Source organism: Amblyraja radiata, chromosome 10 (genome assembly GCF_010909765.2).
Source record: "Amblyraja radiata isolate CabotCenter1 chromosome 10, sAmbRad1.1.pri, whole genome shotgun sequence".
NCBI classification, from domain to species: domain Eukaryota; kingdom Metazoa; phylum Chordata; class Chondrichthyes; order Rajiformes; family Rajidae; genus Amblyraja; species Amblyraja radiata.
The window spans coordinates 31,205,039-31,225,276 of record NC_045965.1 but is presented as its reverse complement, the minus strand read 5'-3'; the positions used below and the strand labels follow the sequence as shown (position 1 = coordinate 31,225,276).

At 40.3% G+C, this 20,238-nt stretch overlaps 1 protein-coding gene and 1 long non-coding RNA gene across 2 annotated transcripts in view; one reads left to right on the top strand and one right to left on the bottom strand.

The window, feature by feature from the left end:
* The window catches only part of ankrd13c (ankyrin repeat domain 13C), a 41,404-nt gene extending 28,733 nt beyond the window's left edge, over positions 1 to 12,671 (top strand). Inside the window, exons 10-13 of the mRNA XM_033028489.1 lie at positions 2,689 to 2,768; positions 7,596 to 7,694; positions 8,175 to 8,275; positions 11,375 to 12,671. Coding sequence (XP_032884380.1) covers positions 2,689 to 2,768; positions 7,596 to 7,694; positions 8,175 to 8,275; positions 11,375 to 11,505 — 411 coding nt within the window. The 3' untranslated portion in view covers positions 11,506 to 12,671. The remainder of the gene's footprint in view (positions 1 to 2,688; positions 2,769 to 7,595; positions 7,695 to 8,174; positions 8,276 to 11,374) is intronic.
* LOC116977748 lies at positions 9,474 to 9,946 on the bottom strand. Its single transcript, XR_004413295.1, has 3 exons — positions 9,838 to 9,946; positions 9,734 to 9,739; positions 9,474 to 9,576 (listed from the first exon to the last, which is right to left on the bottom strand). It is a non-coding gene; the product is annotated as an uncharacterized LOC116977748 (long non-coding RNA).
* Positions 12,672 to 20,238: the final 7,567 nt, after the last annotated feature.

Genomic DNA, 20,238 nt, shown 5'->3' with positions numbered 1-20,238 from the left:
ACGACAACGGAGACCCGACAGGAAAAGGTCGGGTCTCCCGTGCAGGGAAGAGATTTTTTTAAAGTTTCGCCCCCCACATATACACAGTTAAAAACAGTATTAAAAAAACACGAACAACTACACTTAACTAGACTAAAAAAAGACAGACAGCAACGTGAGTCGCGCCGCCAATGATGGGAAGTCTGGTCTGTATGATGGACTTGGGTTCTTCTATAACTCTCTGCAATTTCTTGTGGTCTTGAGCAGAGCTGTTCCCAAACCAATCTATGATGCAACCGAACAGTATGTGTTCTATGGTCATATGTAGAAATGTATAAGGGCCATTGGAGACATTCACAGAAAGAAGAAGTGTTGGTGTGCTGCCTTGGCTGTCACATGAATGTGGTTGGTTCACGACAGATCGTTGGTAATATGAATGCCAAGGATCAGCTATTTCCACTTTGGCATGATTGATGCTGATTGCAAAAGGAACTCCACCATGCTGCTTGAAGTTGATAACTCGTTCCATTGCCTTACTGATATTGCAGGAGAGGTTATTGTCCTGACACTGTTACCGAGTCTGTCTCTTTCCTGTACTCTATCTCATCATTGTTTGTGATTTGGCCTACCACTGTGGTGTCATCTGAAAATTTATAGATGGGGGTAGAGCTGAATTTGGCCACACAGTCTGAGGTGTACACACAATATAGTAGAAGACTGACAAATGCATCATTGTGGGGCATGGGTGTTGAGAATTATTCTGGAGAAGGTGGTGTCGCTGTCAGTGTATCCTCTGTGGTTCAAAGTCCAGGATCCAGTGGCTGTCCTAGGTCCAGGATTTTGGTGATGAATTTGGATGGGATTATGGTCTTGTAGGTGGAGCTATGCCTGATAAATAGGAGTCTAATGGATATTTTTTAATGGTATATATGGTGGATGATAAGAAAAATGGTGCATGATAATTTGATACAATTTGTAAATAACCATACCAATTTGCATCCCTGTACTTTACTAATAATTTGCAGAAATAATAGATTTTAAATTAATTCACTTCGAAGCTGCGAGTGTGCACCTTTTACAAACATCCTTTTTATTGTTAGAAATTAGTTTAAAATATCATGCCAATTTGTTGCAAAGGATCTTGTCCCCTCACTTCCCTATCAACACCAATCATTACATTCTGTATCACTCTGGATTAATATGAGAAAAATTAAAATAAAAACATTCTGTTGTGCCTAGATGTATTAGATGCTATGTCTGGGTGTTTACTTGGATATTCTAAGATCTGGATACTCTTGTGCTCAAAACCACTAGTCAGATGAGGAAGAGAATTAGTGTCATAGGACCGTTTGCAGATGTATCATTGCTTTAATGTATAATCCTAAAGGATTTACACCCAAAAATGTAGTGGTTGTTTGTCATTGAGAGATACAAGTCAGCCGCCCTATTTTATCAAATGCATAAGATCAAGGGAAAGGCAAAATGCTACCTTAAGATTCGAATTGGTAGAGCAAAGAATAGGTTAAAAATAAAAAAAGTACTATTACTAGAGATTCAAAGGAGTCAGCGCGGATCATAGCTTCCGGACGTGCTAGATTCAACAGTAGCGATGCCTTTAGGTAATCGGGGTCATTTCGGTGAACGATGCGGATATAGTGAGCATAGTCTCGCTCAAACATTCGCCAGCGCTCGGCTATATCAGAATCAAACACGAGCAGGCTTGGCTTTCGACAAGAGTTAGCCATGTCGTCAAAATCACTCACAAATAAAAACTGATAAACAAAATAAATCGCGGTGAACAGATGCGGGCTAGACCCGATTTTCTGACAACATGTAAATACCTCAGTCTCACACAGGTTGAAGCACAAGCATCTTTATTGTCTTGTTCATTATTACATATGCAGTACATCACACGTTCAGTCTACTGCAGCTACTGCCAGGCAGCAGGCGAGTTCTTACACTATAAATCATATAATTAGGCGGAGTTATAATTACTAAGCATTCTGATTGGCCAACATGCAATAGCCAATCTACACCACATCAGTCAAAGCTTGAACCTGACTAGGGTTTGCTGAATTTGGATATGGATTCATTTCTTTGCTGAGATTTGCCCGAATGATTCGAGCACTAGGGACTTTAACTGTTGAGTCAAGAGTGTTTTATTGTCATATGTCCTGAAACAGAACAATTAAATCCTTAGTTGCAGCAGCATAACAGATGTGAATATAGTACTCTGTAAAACCTATAATAAACAAACAAAAATAGTTCTGTATATTTTAAAAAACTGACAAATATATAGACGACCCGTGGGCCCGTTGTGACGTCAGAGATCCTCGAGACTAGGTCGGAGGCTATTTGGACGTAGCGTTTAATAGCCCCGACGATTGTAGGGACTGAAGTAGCAGCGGTTGTCCTTCTTCGAATAGAGGAGGTTGCATTAATAACGGATGGGGGCATTTGATAAACGGCAAGGACAGAGAATATGAAGAGAAATTGTTCCTGTTGTGAGTTAATTAAGGAAGTGGGGAAAATATCTGAAAGGAAAGAATTTGAAAGGCTGCGGCAAGAGTGCAGAGCAGTGAGACTAGTTGGATTGCTCTTACAAAGAACTGTTATAAACCTAATGGGTTTAAACTTCCCGCTTTGTAATCATTTTGAAATTCTGGATTGATATTAAACTTTAATAAATCCACATTTCTTCCCTTTCAGCCTGTTCGAAGACAATCGCTCAGTGCTCCCCCCGCCAATACAATCACTTGGGAAGAGTACATCTCGGCAGAATCTGGAAAGTAAGTACTGTGTAATCACTGGTAGTAATGTATATTGTTTTCATCATGAAACAACATCTTTGGCCTTTGATTCTAATCCATATCTTAAAGGCATTAAGTTTGATTTGTTTGTCATATGCACTAGATTGCAATGAAATTACTTGTTCGCATGAAACTTATAAACAATTACATGGTAATGATAGATACAATGATTAGTCCAAAACAGCAGAACGATGCAAAAATTGTAGTGCAATGTGAAGTAGTGCAAACAAAAAGAGTGCATTCATCGATTAACGGAATGAGGTAGAATTATAGTACATGGCAGCACCTCCTGGAAGAGGGTGTGAAAAAGGTGATTGGTTCAGGAATATGATGGCAGTGTTTCCTGTTCAATTTGTGTTACACTATTGGCATATTATAGATTGAATAATAGCATGTTTCAAAGATTTGTTTTGTGTCAACAAGATGGATTAATCTCAATCGCTTGACTATAAAGATATGGTTGAAAATAAAAAGCAACACCACAGTTGCCCACAAGTGGGCAGATGCAGTATAATGTGGATATATGTGAGGTTGTCCACTTTGGTGGCAAGAAGGCAGATTATTATCTGAATGGTGTCAGATTATGAAAAGGGGAGGATCAACGAGACCTTTTACATCAGTCACTGAAAGTAAGCATGCAGGTACAGCAGGCAGTGAAGAAAGCAAATGGCATGTTGGCCGTCAGTAAGAGGATTTGCAGTAAGGAGGTCCTGCAATTGTACAGGGCCCTGGTGAGACCACACATGGAGCATTGTGTGCAGTTTTGATCTCCTAATTTGAGGAAGGACATTCTTGCTATTGAGCGAGTGCAGTGTAGGTTCACCAAGTTAATTCCTGAAATGGCGGGAGTGACATGTGAAAGAATGGATCGATATATTCACTGGAATTTAGATGGGGATCCGATAGAAACATATAAAATTCTTAAGGGATTGAACAGGCTAGATGCAGGAAAAATGTTCCCGATGTTGCAGTCCAGACCAGGGGTCACAGTTTAAGAATAGGGGGTAGGCCATTTAGGACTTAGATGAAGAAAAACCTTTGCACCCAGAGAGTTGTGAATCTGGAATTCTCTGCCACAAAGCAGTGGAGGCCAATTCGCTGGATGTTTTCAAGAGAGTTAGATATAGCTCTTAGGGTTAACGGAATAAAGGGATATGAGGAGAAAGCAGGAATGGGGTACTGATTTTGGATGATCAACAATTATCATATTGAATGGTGGTGATGGCTCGAAGGGCTGAATGGCCTACTCCTGCACCTTTTTTCTATGTTTCTGTTATTCAGGAGTTGCATGAAATTTACTCCAATATTACTCAATTAATACCTCGTATATGAGCATGGTGGCATAGTATGTGGAGCTGACATATTCCTAAAACAGACACAAACAGCTGGAGTAACTCAGCAGGTCAGGCAGCACTCTGGAGAAAAGGAATGGATGACTTTTCTGGTCGAGACCCTTCTTCAGACATTCCTGTTCAGTGAGCAGTTAAAAGAAAATATAAACCCATTCTGGTGAAGTTTCATTATGTTCCCACAATCACAATTACATCCTTGGGTAGGGAGGACAGATCTGTCAACAAGAATCTAGGTGCAGTCTCATCCAGGCTCTGTAAGGTTTCTTTCCACTTGTGCGCAAATCCTCTTACGGGCGGTCACGGTGGCGCAGCAGTGGAGTTGGTGCCTTGCAGCGAATGTAGCACCGGAGACCCCAGGGTTCAACCCCGACTAAGGGTGCTTGTCTGAGTGGAGTTTGTACCTTCTCCCTGTGACATGTGTGGGTTTTCTCCGAGATCTTTGGTTTCCTCCCACACTCAAGACGTACAGGTTTGTAGGTTAATTGGCTTGGTAAATGTAAAAACTGTCCCTAGTGGGTGTAGGATAGTGTTAATCTGCGGGATCACTGGTCGGCCTGGACCCAGTGGGCTGAAGGGCCTGTTTCCGCGCTGTATCTCTAAACTAAACTAAAAGTTCAATATATTTGCATAATTGCTTATCGTACCATCGAGTTAACTGCAAGTGATTTGTCTACTATTCCACCTAATTTCCTTTGAACACCAAAATGTTTTTGATCTATCACCATTTTTTTTGCTTTTCAACAAAGTAGACAATTTAAACTTTTTTTCACATTTATATTCAGTCTGTTATGTTCCTGCTCATTCACTCAGTCTATGTTCCCTTTAAGTTTTGTGCTGCATCCTGACAATTCTCACTACAATCTATATCACAAGCACACTTGATTATATAGTGTTCAAAAAAGAACTGCAGATGCTGGAATATCGAAGGTACACAAAATTGCTGGGGAAACTCAGCGGGTGCAGCAGCATCTATGGAGCGAAGGAAATAGGCGACGTTTCGGGCCGAAACCCTTCTTCAGACATATAGTGTTGGTCCCCAATCCAAATAATTAATATAACGTATAAACAACTGTAAATGAACACCAATTTTCAGGTTACAACCTCAAACTGTGAATCTTGCCCTCCATCTTCAGCCTATTAACCACTTCTTGGTCCATGGTTTAATTCGCGCTATTCTGCTAATGATAACTTCAACATTTAAATTTCCTGCCAAAATTGCTTGCACTAAGATTACATTGGAAACAATAACTAGACTTTAACATATTCTCGCCACTCCAACTGCCTGTCCTATTACCTTGACTCTTCCAAACCAAGATGAAAATGGATGACTACTGCTGCAAAATTGAGTTCTGTTTAGCCCTTGATGCTATTTTCTGTGAAGTTATGTTCACCCAATGTTGTATTTTTTTTTTTTTTATTTAAAAAATCTGCTCCATGCGATCTTAAATTGTAGTTTATTTTTCTTGGGTACCACCTCTTCCCATTTTCAAAACCATTGTGGTTACAATCCATACCTCCTCCATGACCCCAAACCCCTCTCCCAACCTATCAAGAGCCCATGCTAGGTGTTTTATCAAACCACTGTCCCTTCAGCAATCATCTTTTTTCCACTGCAACATCCTTGGAAGTGTGGAAGCCTCCCAAGTTTTTGTCTGCCTTTGCTGCAAATCCCAGTTTGAATTCCTACATCTATCACAGCACAAAGACCTTAAAATAAATTGATCTCTTACACTCTTCAATGATGTTCCTGCATTCTTTAACGTAGGGTCATGTTTAGCAAGTGGAACTTAATGTATTGCATAAAATTGGTGTCATCTATACATAACTTAAAACTCTAATCCGGTTTGGTGGTTTTTCTATTTGCGCAAAAACGGGACGTGATAGCGCTACGATTTTTCGCCAGGTTACTCACCGTTCTCCTGCTGCGAGTGCAACAAGTTTCATACTGATCGGTGGTAAATTGTAAAAGTTATCGAGGTTTAAAAATCTTAAAAAGCACGTGTGCGCAGTTTCCTTCAGTCAGCGACCCGCTGAATGGTCTCTTCTCCTGTCAGTCAATGCCACGGCCGGAATGGCGGCGGCCTGTCCCGCCTCACTCACAAACCCCTCTCTCCCCTCCTCACAGTAACTTAGTCTATCGTCTCCACCACCACCAGCGGCGGCCACAGGAGGGGGTTCAGTGAAGGTCCAGTGGAAGCCCAGGTCTCGTCTCTCTCTGCCTCATTACTCACCCCCTCTCCCCCGTCCGCCCTCTGCGGCAATGGCGGTCCCGTCTACCTGGGTCTGCCGCCGCCGTTGTGGCAACTCACCCTCACGGCCTTCTCGGAGAAGATCTTCTCCACCAGCTCATCGAAACTCGTGGTGCCCACTGTGACTAACACCGGCTCCATCTCCCCGGCTGCGGCAGCGGGTAGGCAGGGCAGTGTGGGGACGGGCCGAGCGGCAACAGCGGGTGGGGATGGTCTGAGCGGCGGCAGCAGCGGTCGGACAGGACGGGGTAGGGAAGGAGTGGGGGAGGTGAGGAGAATGGGGGTAGAGGTAGAGGAAGTGGGGGAGGAGGTAGGGAGTGGGGAATCGGAGAGGAGGGCAGTGGGGGAGGTCAGGAGGGATAGTGGGGGGGATAGGGGAAGGTGAGGAGTGGAAGATAGAGGGATAGGAGGGGGTAGGGAGAGGAGTTATGGAGGGAGGGAGTGACTCAGGGTAGGGGTGAGGGAGGGATTGGGGAGGGGAGGAGAGGGGAAAGAAGGAGGGTGAAGAGGAGTGCTGGAGGATGAGGGGGAATGAGCTGTGCCTGCGCAGTTGGGGGCTATGTGTGTGTGTGGTGCAATATTGCGTTGGGGGGATGGGTTGCATTGGGGGAACGGGTGAGTGGTGGAATATTGCATTGGGGAACGGGTTGCGTTGGGGGATCAGGCCTCCCGTGTGACAGGGGCCCAAATGGTCCCACTTAATCTAGTCAATAATATAAAAACACAAAGGCTATGATGGCATGAAGACCAGCAAATTTTATAACTCTGGCTAATTGTTAAATATAAATTACTACAGAATACATGTTTGCTTCAATAATTCATCCAAGGAACTTTATTTGAAATTTATTTTTATTTTTGCATCTGACATTGAATCCTTTAGGTAGAAAGTGGAGAAGCAGAGATTTCAAGGAATGGTAATCTGGGATCTTCTGCATTAAATCTGTTCATGTGTTCACGTAGTTTTAACAAATTGCAGGCTTTCTGATGCTATTTTCTAAGCCAAGCAAAATGCATTTCACTTTTTGACTAGGTTTTGGTATGAAGAAGGGTCCTGACTGGAAACGTTACTCATCTTTTTTTCCTCTAGAGATGCTGCCTAAGTTCCACCAGCTCATTTTGTCTATTTAAGATCACTTGAATTGGACATGGAAGTATAATTAACCTGAAATAAATGGTGATTAAATACAACTTCAATTTCCATTTAGGGCTCCACATCTTGGAAGAGAACTAGTCTGCAAAGAGAGCAAAAAGACATTCAAAGCCACAATAGCCATGAGCCAAGAGTTTCCCCTTGGCATAGACTCGTGAGTAGCCTTGTGTGGATGTATAATGGTTGAACACGTTGTAAATATAAAACTCATATATTTGCAATTGAAATATGTGTATAGAGAAAATATGGCAAAATGAACATTTTGATTCTATAAAAATTTATAATTCCCAAACAATCCAGCTGTTGGTTGGCATAGTTATTTTAAGAATATATTTGGCAAAATAACTTTACTTTCACCAAAGTAAAGATAGTTTACATTTTTCTCATTCCCTTCCTCTTAACGAAATTATGTATTAAATTGAGCAAAACAATTTTTAAAAAAGTCCATATATTAAACAAGCCTTTCAATTGTTTATAAGCTTGTTCTATGTGGATATCGATCGGCACACGATATCAAATGTTTGCGTGACGGTTATACAGAATCAATTCAGAAGTTTTCTTCTTTTCCACTTTTTAAAAGCTAACTTGATTTATGTTTCCTAATTTGTTCATTGTTTTGGTCTCTTATTAATAGATTACTGAATGTTTTAGAGGTCATAGCACCCTTCAAGCACTTTAATAAACTCAGAGAATTTGTTCAGATGAAACTTCCACCAGGATTTCCTGTTAAACTAGGTAAGCAGTCTTGGTAATGTAAAGAATGTTACTAAATCAACAAAACCAGAAATTTGGATTGTTCAGGGCATATTTTCCATTCAGTAATAATTTCACAACTGGTAATGCGGCATTAGGTTTGAGATGATAACAACATCATCATATTTATCAACAAAAATTACCTCAACGGTAATATCTAAAACTGTCTTGGAGTGTGGTGTTGGAAGTTTATTTCTAGGGTTTCAAATAGTATTAGGAAACAACAAAACTCCCCCGTGCAGTTTGTATACATTGATGTAATAAATTCCCTTCACTGCTATGCTAATGTATGCCTGATTTGTGTTGGAGGTTCCATTGAATGTCGTCTTAATCTCTCAATCGGTGAACTCCATCTTTTATTGCAAAATATTTCAAACATTTTGGCCTGTCTTTTTGTAATTGTTAAATCTCTGTACGCTCATTCTATTTTATTTTAATTAAATGAAAAATTCAGGAGAGATACTTTTTGTTTGAAAAAGATTAAAGTCATGCTGGAAGTTGTACCTGAATTTTCTTGACTTTCTGCTGCACTGCTGTAAATACATTAGAAATGTGTTAAACATGGAGGGATGTTAAGAAAATTCAAGGTTCAGAAATACCATGCTCTCGAGATAAACGCAGTCCCAACTGTATGTATTTAATTTGCAAAATACCTAGGTCTGACATTAGATAAGCCCCTTGGACTGTACACCAGGGTTCTGAAAGAGATCGCTTTAGAAATTGTGGAGGCATTAGTAGTGATCTTTCAAAAATCACTATAGGCAGGAGTTGTCCCACACAATTAGAAAATTGCAAATATCACTCTGCTGTTCAAGAAGGGAGCAAAACAGAAGTGGAAACTATAGGCCGGTTAGCCTGATTTCAGTGTTTGGTACGATTTTAGAGTCCATTATAAAGGAAGAGGTTTCTGAGTACTTAGAAGCACATGATAAAATAGGCCGGTCAGCATGGTTTTGTGAAAGGGAGATCTTGCCTGATGAACCTGTTGGAATTCTTTGAGGAAGTAAATAGAAGGATAGACAAAAGAGAGTCAGTGGATGTTGGCTATCTAGATTTTCAGAAGCCCTTTGATAAGGTGCCTCATGTGAGGCTACTAAAGATGATGAGAGTCCATGTTATCAGAGGATAGGTACAAGCAGGGTTGGATGGCAAAAGGCAAAGAACGGCCATAAAGGGGGCTTTTTCTGGTTGGCTGCAAGTGACTTGCGGACGCTGTTGGGGCCGCTATTCTTCATGTTGTTTATTAATGATGTAGATGAGGGAATGGAAGGCTTTGTGGCCATCTTGGGACGACAGATGGCACAATGGGCTAAGTGTTCGGCTGGTAACCGGAAGGTAGCTGGTTCGAATCCCGCTTGGAGTGCATACTGTCGTGTCCTTGGGCAAGACACTTCACCCACCTTTGCCTGTGTGTGTCCTTGGGCAAGACACTTCACCCACCTTTGCCTGTGTGTGTGGATGTAATTATGTGAAGCACTTTGGGGTCAATGCGAGTTGACTAAAAATGTGCTATATAAATAAAGAGAAAAAAAAAAAATCTTTACAGATGATACGAAGATGGGTGGAGGGACAGGTAGTGTTGAAAAAGCAGCTACGCTCAGAAGGAGTGGGCAAAGAAGTAGGAGGGAATACAGCGTAGCAAAGTGTGGTGTCACGCATTTTGATAGTAGGAATGAAGGCATAGACTATTTTCAAAATGGGGAGAGAATTCAGAAATCGGAGGTGCAAAGGGACCTAAAAGGGACCTAAAGGAAACAGGGATGTAATGCTGAAGCTTTTTAAGGCACTAGTCAGACCACATTTGAAGTATTGTGTGCAATTTTGGGCCTCTTATCTGAGGAGTGTTGTGCTAGCGTTGGAGAGGGTTCACTGGAGGTTTACAAGAATGGTCCCAGGAGTGACTGGGTTAACATGTGATGAGCGTTTGACGATACTGGGCCTGTACTCGGTGGAGTTTACAAGGATGAAGGGGTACCTCATTGTAACTTGTTGAATAGTGAAAAGCCTGGATAGAGTGGATGTGGAGAGGATTTTTCTACCATTGGGAAAGTCTAGGACCACAAGCCATTGCATTAGAATAAAAGATGTAGCTTTAGAAAGGTGAGGGGGAATTTCTTTAGTCAAGGGCTGATGAATCTGTGGAATTCATTGACACATGTGGCTGTGGAGGCCAAGTCATTGGGTGTTTTTACAGTACAGATTGACAGATTCTTGATTTGTAAGGTTATCAGGGGTTATGGAGAGAAGGCAGGAGAATGGGGTTGAGAAGGAAAGATAGATCAGCCATGATTGAATGGTGGAGTAGGTTTGATGGCTGAATGGCCTAATTCTGCTCCTATAACTTATGGAAAAAGTTCAGAAGCGAGAAACTACAGATACTGTAATCTGGAGCAAGCAACAAACTGCTGACAAAACTCAAAGGGTAGGGGAACAGTGGGTTGGTCAATGGTTTATGTCAAAACCCTGCAGCAGGGCTCATTGACTATCCCTTCTTCCTCCCCAGATGCTGCTTGATCTGCTCAGTTCCTCCAGTATCTTTTGTTTTTGCTGGGTATCCTAGGAAATGCCACACAGAACTATTGTTCCATGCACTGGCCACTAGCTATCATGCTGCCACACAATTCTGCTACATTTTATTTAAGATGAACTAATGGTGAATTTGTTGGCAGACTAAGTTAGGATTGAAATATAACAAAGGCCATGAATTTTATTGGCTGAATGGATTGTTTCTCTCGTGCAAAATTATATTCTTACTGTTGCCTGATGCTCGTCAGATCAGTATTTAAGGCTATCCAAAGGCAATAGACAAGAACAATCTAAGAGTATTGGCATCAGAGAATTTCACCTAATTTAATATGGTATTTGGTGTGGAACAGCTTATTTTTAATTCTGTTGAATGAATTAAAATCAATATTTGTTATGGTCTGTAACTTCCCATTTAAAATGGTAACATTTATTCCAAATCATAATGATGTACAATGAAAATAAAGTAATAATAAAACCATTTGATGGAAATAACCAGTTTGGAAAGAACAATTTAGGATCAACATGATCTAATCTGACTTTTCTCCCAATGTCTAGACATACCTGTGTTTCCAACCATCACTGCCACTGTGACATTTCAGGAATTCCGATATGACGGGTTTGATGAATCAATCTTCAATATTCCAAGAGACTATAGTGAAGATCCCAGCCGCTTCCCTGAACTTTGATTTGGCTGCCTGGTTATGGTCGGATGATGAGAAGTGTTAGGTGCTGTGTGCTTATTTTTCCCCCTTCACAAGTTTAACATCTTTCTTCTTTGGTGATATAATGATATCACTTGGAGAAACTTTGGAACATTCCTAAATGGGAGAGTGTAATGTCTTACAGAAATAGACTATACGGCTTTTTCGTTGATTTGGAAAAATCCTTTTATTAAATTCCTGACCTTAAATTCAAAATGATCTATTTGTAAAATAACTTCACTTTCATAAATGTGTACATGCATATATCTATCATTTGGTTGCTAGAAATGTCAACGGTTATCACTTTGATGTAATCCACCGTCAAAAATTGGCTAAATGAAAAGAGAAAACTATTATGGAATTATGGAATACATCCCAGTAACTTCCAAAATATCACACTGCTGCGTCATTTGTTTCCAGAATAGGTTTGCTGTTACAATTTTGATATTTATTTGTACACTAGATTTTGTGTACCCTTTTATGATCTTAAACACTATTGTAACTACATTAATTTAATTTTATAAGTATCAGCAAATTGAAAAGCTAGATTTTGAAAGAATAACCCACAATATTAGAGGGAACATTATTTACACCGTATGACTGTCCAAAGAAGGAAATGGTTCGTGTTCTCCAATTCCAAGTTGAACTTTATTTTAATTAGGTAATTCCATAAGCAAAACGGTTTCAATGCAACTGAATAATGACTGTATAAAAACCATTGTGTATCAGTAAGATTTCAAAGTGGTGGTACTTGCTTAAGCTGATATTATGAAATTCACAGTAAGATTTTGAGGTCTGTTCAGGTGTAAAGTAGTACAGCATTGTTTGGCTATGCCTGACAATATCCCAAGTGAAAAGACAAGTGGCCAGTCAATTTCTGTTAAATACAGTTGATGATTCCTAACACATCCACATGGGGAAAACCGTGTGTCAAACACACAGGTAGGCTTCAGCTGATGAGAAATTGTGTCATGTTCGATACACAATCTACACAATTTTGAAGTTTTTTTGTATAAAATGTTTTTAAAAACTAATAGAATAAATCCACAATGTTTTGCAGTTGCTGTTCATTCAAACAGTTGCTTTGTGGTGAACAGAATTATTCATTTAATTAATGCACTGTATATAACTACCAAGTAAATACTACTTTTAAAAAAAATCCTCCGTTTTAAAATTTAATGCTTGTATAACCATGTTGAAAGTCGAAGTAGGACTATCCAAGTGAGAACTGTCTGAAGGCTACCTCACTTGTGGAACAGAGTAATGTGACTCATTTCTAGCCTGTTATGTCATTTCTTGTAATTGATTTACATGTCTTATTCATGACTGCTGACCTTGAAGTTTGCAATTCCCTTCAAGTCTTAGACATCACAAGTTAATTGCAGGGAATTTTATTGTACTCTACTTGAAAGATTGTGTAAAATTAACATTTCAACAATTATCGGAACCGTTCCACAATGCTAACAAAAATGGGAGCATGAAGCAATGAATACACATGTCATGATATGAAAATATTAAATTGGATGATTAGAGTTTTTAAAGAAAAAGTATCATATATATATATATTTATCAGTATCTGGAGGTATTGATATGATAAACTAGCATAAAGTTGTTTACCAAATGTGCTTTGTACAAATTTGGTTCAAAATCCAGCACATTTGTACTTGTTTTCTTTAAATTGTTTTTAGTTTTATAAAGACTGAAAAATTAACAACAATTTAGTAACTATTGTTACTATATAAAACTTGTTCAGTTATGATTCATTTTGAGTTTTTCTCTTCTAAGTCTGATTGTATTTTCCTGATTGTAATTCCTAAATTTCCTAAATTGTATTTACCATTAAAATTATATAATTAGACTTGCCTGTTGCTGCTTTTTCTTAATTGAACCCAATTAACCCACAAAGTCTCTAGGTAAGGGATACCAGGTGCAAAGTGGTTTAACCTAGTTTATTGGAGGGATATGAATGAATGCTAACAGCCTTTCCTAACAGGGAAGAGGGTACTGTAAAATTATATGAATAGTTGTGTGCATCCCTTTGATACCAGCATACAATTTGGAATAGATAATCCACTACATTTATTATGTTGGGAGCCTGGAATGCATTGCCAGGGGTAGTGGTGGAGGCAGATACGATACTGACATTTAAGAGGCTTTTCGATAGATACAGAAGTTTGAAAATGCATACCTCCAGATTTGGGGAGTTTCTTCCCAGCTGTAATTGGGCAACTGAATAGTCCTCTCATCAGCTCGAGTGTGATCCTGACCTTTCATCTACTTCATTGGAGACCTTTGAACTAACTATAATGGGACTATCAGAATTATATCTTGCACTAAAAGTTGTATCATGGATACAAAAGGTGTTCGGCGAAACGATTGCCGAGCCTGCGCTTGGTCTCGCCAATGTAGAGAAGTTGACACCTGAAACAGCGGATACAGTAGATGAGGTTGGAGGAGGTGCAAGTGAACCTCTGCCTTGCCTGGAAAGACTGTTTGGATCCTTGGATGGAGTCGGGTGGGTAGGTAAAGGGACAGGTGTTGCATCTCCTGCGGTTGCAGGGAAAAGTACCTGGGGAGAGGGTGGTTTGGGTGGGAAGGGACGATTTGACCAGGGAGTTTCGGAGGGAACTGTCTCTGCGGAAAGCAAAAAGGGGTGGAGATGGGAACATGTGGCCATTAGTGGGATCCTGTTGGAGGTGGTGAAAATGCAGATGAAATCTGTTTAACTTAGCATTATGTTTGGCACATTGTGAGCCTAATGCCTGTTTAGGGGTGCTGCATTGATGGCAGCCTCTACCTACAGTCTGTCTGTTTTTCTGTCTTTTTAAAATTTTAGTCAGTTTTAAAAGTTTGTGTTTGAGGTTTTCTTAGCTTTTCATTGTAGGGGAAGGGTAAGGGGGAAACCGTTTCCCAGTCACTTCCTGGCGAGGATGCGACTATTCTCCGAGTCGAGTCGTGTATTATTTTTCCTGTGATCAGGGAGCTCTAACTGCAGCACTATGTCCTTATCAATCTGGAGAGGTATGTTCTCTGCAATTGCTGCCTTTATCTCTTGGTAGCTAAGCAGCAGCTATATTACCACTGCTGCTTTTAACAGTTTCAGCATTTTAGACTGCCACTGTTTGAGCCTGTGTTGATTTTGGCTGTCCCCATTTCATGATTGCAAAATTGTTCATGTGCATTCTTGCAACAATCATTGAAATGGATGGTATTTCCAATTCAGGATGATGCGACTTGGAGATTGAGTGTTTCAGTACGTATGCTGTTTTAGTACTTCCAAGAGATAGAAAACAGTGTTTGGGGAGTGCAGTTGAAGAAACATTTGGGGAAATTGCTGCATTGCACCAGAATTGCGTTGGTGTGGAAGGTGCATCAATCAATCTGTCCATTTCAATTCTCTGCAAGATATTTTGCTGTTTTTAAGAATTAAGAAATTTAATTAGTTATCATAGAATACACAGCTGCTGTGCTTTTCCTGTCATAACATTTGTTCTGTTTCAAATAAGTTTAGTTTTGAGATACAGTGCGGAAACATCTGCGGGGGGGGGGGTGTGTGTTGGTGGTTTTGCATGTGAAACATATCCTCGAAAAACAGACGCAAAAATGCAGAGTTTTTTTACCATTTCGGTAGCGATTTACCTTATGAGTTTGAAAATCCACTCCTTGGTCAATTATTTCCCCAGATTGTGAATAAAATTGATCACAAAACTCACTTTAAAAAAAAAATCGCCGCTTGAGCTGCTGATGTCACAATGCCCCCATTCCCACCAATCGAGGCCCACCTTCCTCCAGGCGCCGCCCCCCCCCCCCCCCCCCCCCCCCCCCCGCCGCTGTGGATTAAAGCTCAAGTACGCTCGCGCCACGCCTCCCGCAGCTGGACTTCCACGCCCGCCCGCCCGCCCGCTCATTAACTCCGCAGCTCGGGAGGTCACCGGCCTGAGCATGGCAGCGGCAGCGGCAGTTATTGTCGCGCGGGGCATTACTCCCTCTGGGAAACCTGAAATTCCTCCGTTGATCGCAGGGACACGGGGAATCGTCATGCGAGAGCTGTCCCATCAGAGCCGCCCGCTCCCTCCCTCGCCATCCTCCTTCCTCCCTCCCTCCCGCTGCAAACCCAACGTGCTGCCAGTCGTGCCTCTCCCAAGTCCTTGCGACCCCCCTCTCCTCTCTCCCTCCTTTCTCTCTCTCCACCTCCCTCTCCCCTCCCCCCCCCCCCCCCCCCCCCCTCCACTCTCTACCCTCCCTCTCTAGACGCGCCTGCGAGCTGGGGGCTATGCGTCAGTAGATAGGGCGATTATGGGGTAAAAGGAGTACATTCATTATATTAATAAGGGAGGTAGTTAATGTGTGTGTGTGTGTGGGGGGGGGGGGGTTAATGTGTGTGACTCCGCATGCCGCCCCCCCCCCCCCCCCCCCCCCCCTCATCCGCACGTTGGGGGAACAGACCCAACGGGTCTGCACTTGGTCTAGTGATAATTTAAATATCTGAAGATTTAGGACAACCCTGAAAAATCCTAGGGTTGATATGATTAGCAATGAAAACTATATTTTGTGTGAACAGTGAAAGCTATTCAATGGTTCAATGCATTTGTCCCCACTTCCTTTAATTTTACTTGGACGTATTAATTCTACCCTGTTAAATGCTGACATGAAATCAAGAGAAGTCACTCATTTCACTTCTGGAAATAAGTACCTTTCTCAATCTGGAGCATGGTTCTAATAAAATCAAGAGACAATGTAGTCTTGCAAAATGAGCCGTTTATTGGTAAGGAAGTACTCTTTGATAGGATTTAAAAAAAATAATAATTAAGAATAAATTGTTATGATGGTAATTTCAGATTCCATTGAACCTGCATTTCATGGCCAGGACATCCTTGTGTAACCTTTTACATTATTGTCCAAACAAATGTGGTTACACTAAAATCGATGTGCTTAGAGGCACGATTCTTCATTGCCGGGATTTACTAGGATGTTTTCTGGGATGGAGTGTTTCAGTTATAAGAAGACACTGGGATCTGTTTTCCCAGGAGTAGAGGAGGCTAAGCAGGGACATGAATAATTAAGGCATATTAAATTATGAGGGCTATTTGATTATAAAGTAGACTGCAGAAAACATTTCCCCAGAACAAAGGTAGATAAAATTAATAGGACATAGATTTAGAAGAGATCCAAGGGCAGGGGGTGCGCTTTTTCACCCATGCCTGAGAGAGTGCTAGAAACAGTCACTAGCAGCATGTTAAGAGGTGTCTAGATGGCCACTGGGCATAAAGGATATGGACCAAATGATGGATGATAAGGTTAAAACAGATGAGTCCCCACTGTGGGGAGGCGAGTCAAATGGCTTGTCCACGCTGTATGACTCTGACTCTTAAACTTTGTGTTCAGTCCATTCAGACAGTTTGTTAACACATGAAGTGACCTTAAGATTTACATGATGGTGGAGCCCCTCAAAAGGTTAAACTGGATTACTAATCAGCATATATAGATGAAGATTGCCACAACTCCAACCCAGATGTTGGTCTCTTATCATCATTTAAGTTATTCATGGAGCTGTCTCCTCCTTTTATCTGTTTGCCTACCATAACTCATAACTGGATGTCATGGGACTGTAAAATTGTATCCAACTAATGATTGTCATTGATTTAACTTCCACTTTCATAACACACTTTCAAAGGGATCTGCCAACCAAAAACACCCCCCTAATTCACCTGGTAGAATCTGCCATTTGACTATCATATTTTGTTGATTCAGACATTTAGCCTTAACCCTGTACCTCCATTCTCTTTTCTTTGTTCTGAAGCTCCAGCTCTCCTCTCACTCACTCTTCTGCTCATCCAGAACACAGAAAAGTACAGCACAAGAATAGGTCCATCAGCCCAAAATGCTGTGTCAAACATGATGCCAAGATAAACCAATCTTGTCTGCCTGCACATGATCCGAATCCCTCCATATCCATGCGCCTATTTAAAAGCCAATGTGCATCTGTCTCAACCACATCCCCTGGCACAGCATTCCAAGCACCCAACACCCCAAGTGTTTTTTTAATTAAAATACCCAGCACATCTCCTTTAACTTTGCCTCTTTTACCATAAGGCTAATATTTGACATTTCCACGCTAGGGGAAAAAGGTTCTATCTACATAGTTATACTTCTCATAACTTTATATTCCTATCAAATCTCCCCTCAGCCTCTGGTGTTCTAGAGAAAACAAACACCCTATAATTTAGGCCGTAATCTGGTAAATCACTTCTGCATCCTTCCTGAAACAGGGCAACCAGAACTGCAATACTCCAAATGTGGTTTAATCAGTCTTATAAAGCTTCCTGACAGATGAAGGTAAGCATACCATGTCTTCTTTACCCTGTAGGAAAGAACTGCAGATGTTGGTTTAATTCAAAGGTAGACTCAAAATGCTGGAGTAACTCAGGACAGGCAGCATCGCTGGAGAGCAGGTGACGTTTTGGGTCGAGACCCTTCTTCAGACTGATGGAAGGGGTCGGGTACTATTCGGCGCTGCCGTTTCGGCGCCTCCGTTTATAATATCTGTACTCGTCAGAACCCTAACCTCTGTAAATGGCTCCAGATGAATAAAAGTGTTCCATGCGTCACAATACTCCGGGATAGTGAATTTCAGAGATTCATCACCCTCTGCAAGAAGTTCCTATGCCAAGGATATTGCAAGTGTGATCAGCTTTATGCTAACAAGTTTTGAAATTGGTTTCCACTGGCCCACCGCTGTGGCACCCTAACTCTAACACCCCGAAATGGAGGCGCCGAATGGTACCATTCCGATTTTAGCAGTTTGTCAATTGGCTGTTGGATGTCTTCTAGTTTACATTATTTTCTTGTAAAACAAGTTCTTAGCTTTAAATTGGCTAAATTACCAGAGAGGAAAAGTTGATTATTTTTAAATAACCATTTTATATTGTGCCTTTTCACTATCATCTTTTGAGTGATAAAATATCTTTAGATTTCTACACTTGTGCATATGTATTTGAATTGCTTTTCAGGAGTAGTGATTGTCATGGTCCAATTTATCTGCGTGATTTCAACAGTTTTATTAAACGTAGCTTTTTCCTAATTGGAACCAATAATCTCTTCACTATTCCATTCATTCTTGCCTATAAATTACAGCCAGGTATCCTCTACTTGCAATGTTATCTCCAATGGACAGAGCCTACCATTTAAAAGGATATTGATTTTAGATGCAAGTTGGCTGATGGAAAACTGTTGGTCATGGTCAATAGTTCTTTGGCATGGAGGAAGGTGAATAGTTGTGTTCCCAGGGTTCAATATTAGTACCGTTTGTAATCTATGTATGACCTAGGAACCTGTAATATACTACATTATAGATTTATAATTGACAGTATGTTGAACTAATTATGCCACCACATGATTTTAGATGAAAACCTTTAACTCTGCCCACTAAAATGGCCTTCAATAAGGATTGAGATTAATTTGCAACAAAACTGAAAAGACTTAACAATTTTTATGTACACTTTATTTTATGTTTTTCTCTTTCCCTTATTTATATTTAAAAGTGTCAGGAGATGTAGAACTACTGTAGAAATTATGAAGGACAACTCTGGATTCGGGATTCCGAGGTACTTGGCTGCATCACATGAATCATACAGTCTGGTAATAATAGCCAATGCAAGATAATAGTCGAATAAATATCGGAGGTCTCACCTTCTGTAGTTGGAACATCAGAGGTGCGAATGAGCCAATTAAGAGGGGTAAAATTCTGGCACAATTAAAATCATTAAATATGGATATTGCTTTCCTACAAGAGACACATCTGAAACAACAAACTCAGATCAGATTAAGGGCAAATTGGATAGATCAAACCTATTACTCCTCATTCACCTCTAAAGCAAGAGGCACGGCTATTATAATTCGGAAGGGTATACCTTTTAAATTAAAGAAATCTATATCTGATAAAGAGGGAAGATATGTTATAGTCACGGGAGAAATTTACAATACACCATTAACTATGATAAATATTTACGCGCCTAATTTTGATAACCCACAATTTTTTAGGAAAATAATAGATTTAATCGCAGAGCATAATTATCAAAATATAATAATGGGGGGAGATTTCAACTGTTATAGATCCATACTTAGATAAATCAATAAAGCTAGGGAAGCGTCTTGTTAAAACTAAGACCTGTGAATTTTTAAATACTTATATAAAAAATAATAACATAGCTGATATTTGGAGAATAGCAAATCCAAGTGGTAGGGAATACTCATTTTACTCATCAGTTCACAAAACTTATTCGCGAATTGATTATTTTTTATTGGACACAAAATTAATCCCGTATACGAATAAACCATCATATCATAATAGTATTATTTCTGATCATTCACCATTGACTTTTATACTTAAAATTGAGGGAATGCCGAGTATAAAACCTTTTTGGAGATTCAATGTACATATATTAAATAACCCGCAGGGTTATGAGTATATAAAAGAACAAATAAAACTTTTTTTCGAAATAAATGACACGCCAGGTATTTCTGCACCGCTATTATGGGAAACCTTTAAGGCATATATTCGCGGCGTCATAATTTCTTACCAAAGTTTTCAAAATAAGGAAAATAAAAGAGAACTTCAGCGGATAGAACAGAAAATAAAACTACTAGAACTGGACAATGCAACTGACCCAACCATAAATAAACATAATAAGATAACTTTATTGAAATATAAAGTCAATA